Raw genomic sequence first — 1,772 nt, 5'->3', positions numbered from 1 at the left:
GGAGTCTAGGAAGGGAGACAGTGAGTGGAGATAGAGAGAGATCAGCTAACATATACGTCCTGCCACTGGCGAGCAGGATAGTGCTCTACAGTGAGTCCATGACTGAACTCAAGTCACATGTCTTTTTGTAACTGTGGAATGTGGAAGAGGATACTTTCAGTATGGACAAAAACAAAATTCTAAATGCTTAAGGAGATGGAAATGGTAAGTCAGATATTTGGTCATTACATATTGAACATTTATATACACATATGCACATATATGTACATTCATAATAATTCTACTTTGGGCAATGAGTGAGAATTATTTAAACAATATGAGTTTCAGAAATTTTAGTCATTGACTTGTAATATTTACTACTTCTTATGTGCATTATTCTATTTGTTGATTTTATCCTATTTGTGGAAATTGTATGCTATCAGTTAGCAAGAGAAAATGTTTTACATAATCAAGTTATTCTAAACTAATTTCTTGTACAGTTAGTCTATAGGGATACTTTGTAGTTATGATTGACAGTAAAAGCTCATTCCACAGTGGTTAAGTGAGTTTTATGTTGTTGTTATAAAACTCAGACTAAAGGTCAGAAAAATGCTACTGTAACCTTGGAGAGAACTTATCCAGACAAAAACCATTGAATAAATTCACTGTACTCACGAAGGGTCATTAGTGACTTTCTTCACAGCATGGAACAAATCTGCACTGGACATTGTAAGAAAGTCCACTCGAACCCCTGCTCCTTTGGTCTTCATGTGAACAACATTATCAAACTGGTCTCCAAACAAAGGAATGCCCACCACAGGGATCCCATGGTAGATCGCCTCATAGATGCCATTGGTGCCACCATGAGTAATAAAGGCTCTGGTTTTAGGGTGACCTAGAAAGGGGAGAAATTAAGGGCAAATATTAAATACAAGTCTGAGAAAGAAAATGAGAGGCAGAGGAAAAAGGCACAGAAAGGTAAAATATTCTCTAGACAACATTATCATACCCATGGAACAGAACTGAATTCCTACCATGTCTTTGACCACAGAGCACAGCAAGTCCACAGGGATTAAGTGAAGGTCACATAGAGTATGTGGAATTTGGAAAGTAGAAAGATTTTGTTCAATGGACAAAAAAGGGCAGAGCTCCTTCCAAGTGGAGCAAACAGCACGTGCAAGTTCACGAGAGAATGTTCTCCTAAGAAAAAAGTGCAACCCCTGCTCCAGATGGGTTGGCTCCAAGCAGTAAGGGGTAAGTGGTTATTTTGATGGAGTAAGACTGAGGGAAGGCAATATTTCATCATGTTTAGGAACATTTCATGTTGTGGAGTCTTTGGTGAGGGGAGCACGGTAAATTAGGCCTTCTTAATAAAAGAATACCATTCCCACTGGCATTTCAAATTGCTCTACAGTAGGGGAAAAGGAACATGTTAAGTTATAGAAATAGGAGGTGGAGAGAAATTAGAAGTGACTTTAATTTATCTGAACAGTAATTAGCGTGTCGGTGACAATAGATTCTGCCATCTTGAATGTTACTCTCATGAATAAAGAATAGTTACATCAATTCTTTATCCTTTTTCCCCAGGACTAGATCACAGTTGTCGTAAATGCTTTAGTGTTGACATCCTCCCTCCTGTGCAGCCATTCCTATGTCTCAGGTGTCTCCTGATGCTTACCGAGAAGGTCATTCTGGGGAATCCATTTGTAGAGCCGAGTGTTGGAGCCCAAGGTGTCTGGCTTCTTGCCTTCAAATCGCCAAAGAACCTGTTAAGATGAAGCTAGCTTCTTATT

General features: G+C 38.9%; 1 protein-coding gene across 1 annotated transcript in view; it reads right to left on the bottom strand.

Annotated features, from left to right (window-relative positions):
* Positions 1–650: 650 nt before the first annotated feature.
* Positions 651–1,772, bottom strand: part of LOC101980812 (UDP-glucuronosyltransferase 2B31-like) — an 11,783-nt gene continuing 10,661 nt past the window's right edge. The window contains exons 5-6 of the mRNA XM_005359410.2: positions 1,658–1,745; positions 651–874 (exon numbers count right to left, since the gene is read on the bottom strand). Coding sequence (XP_005359467.1) covers positions 651–874; positions 1,658–1,745 — 312 coding nt within the window. The remainder of the gene's footprint in view (positions 875–1,657; positions 1,746–1,772) is intronic.

The sequence above is a fragment of the Microtus ochrogaster genome, linkage group LG1, assembly GCF_000317375.1.
Source record: "Microtus ochrogaster isolate Prairie Vole_2 linkage group LG1, MicOch1.0, whole genome shotgun sequence".
Lineage (NCBI taxonomy): Eukaryota > Metazoa > Chordata > Mammalia > Rodentia > Cricetidae > Microtus > Microtus ochrogaster.
The sequence above is the reverse complement of the archived record's forward strand: the minus strand, read 5'-3'. Positions and strand labels throughout refer to the sequence as shown.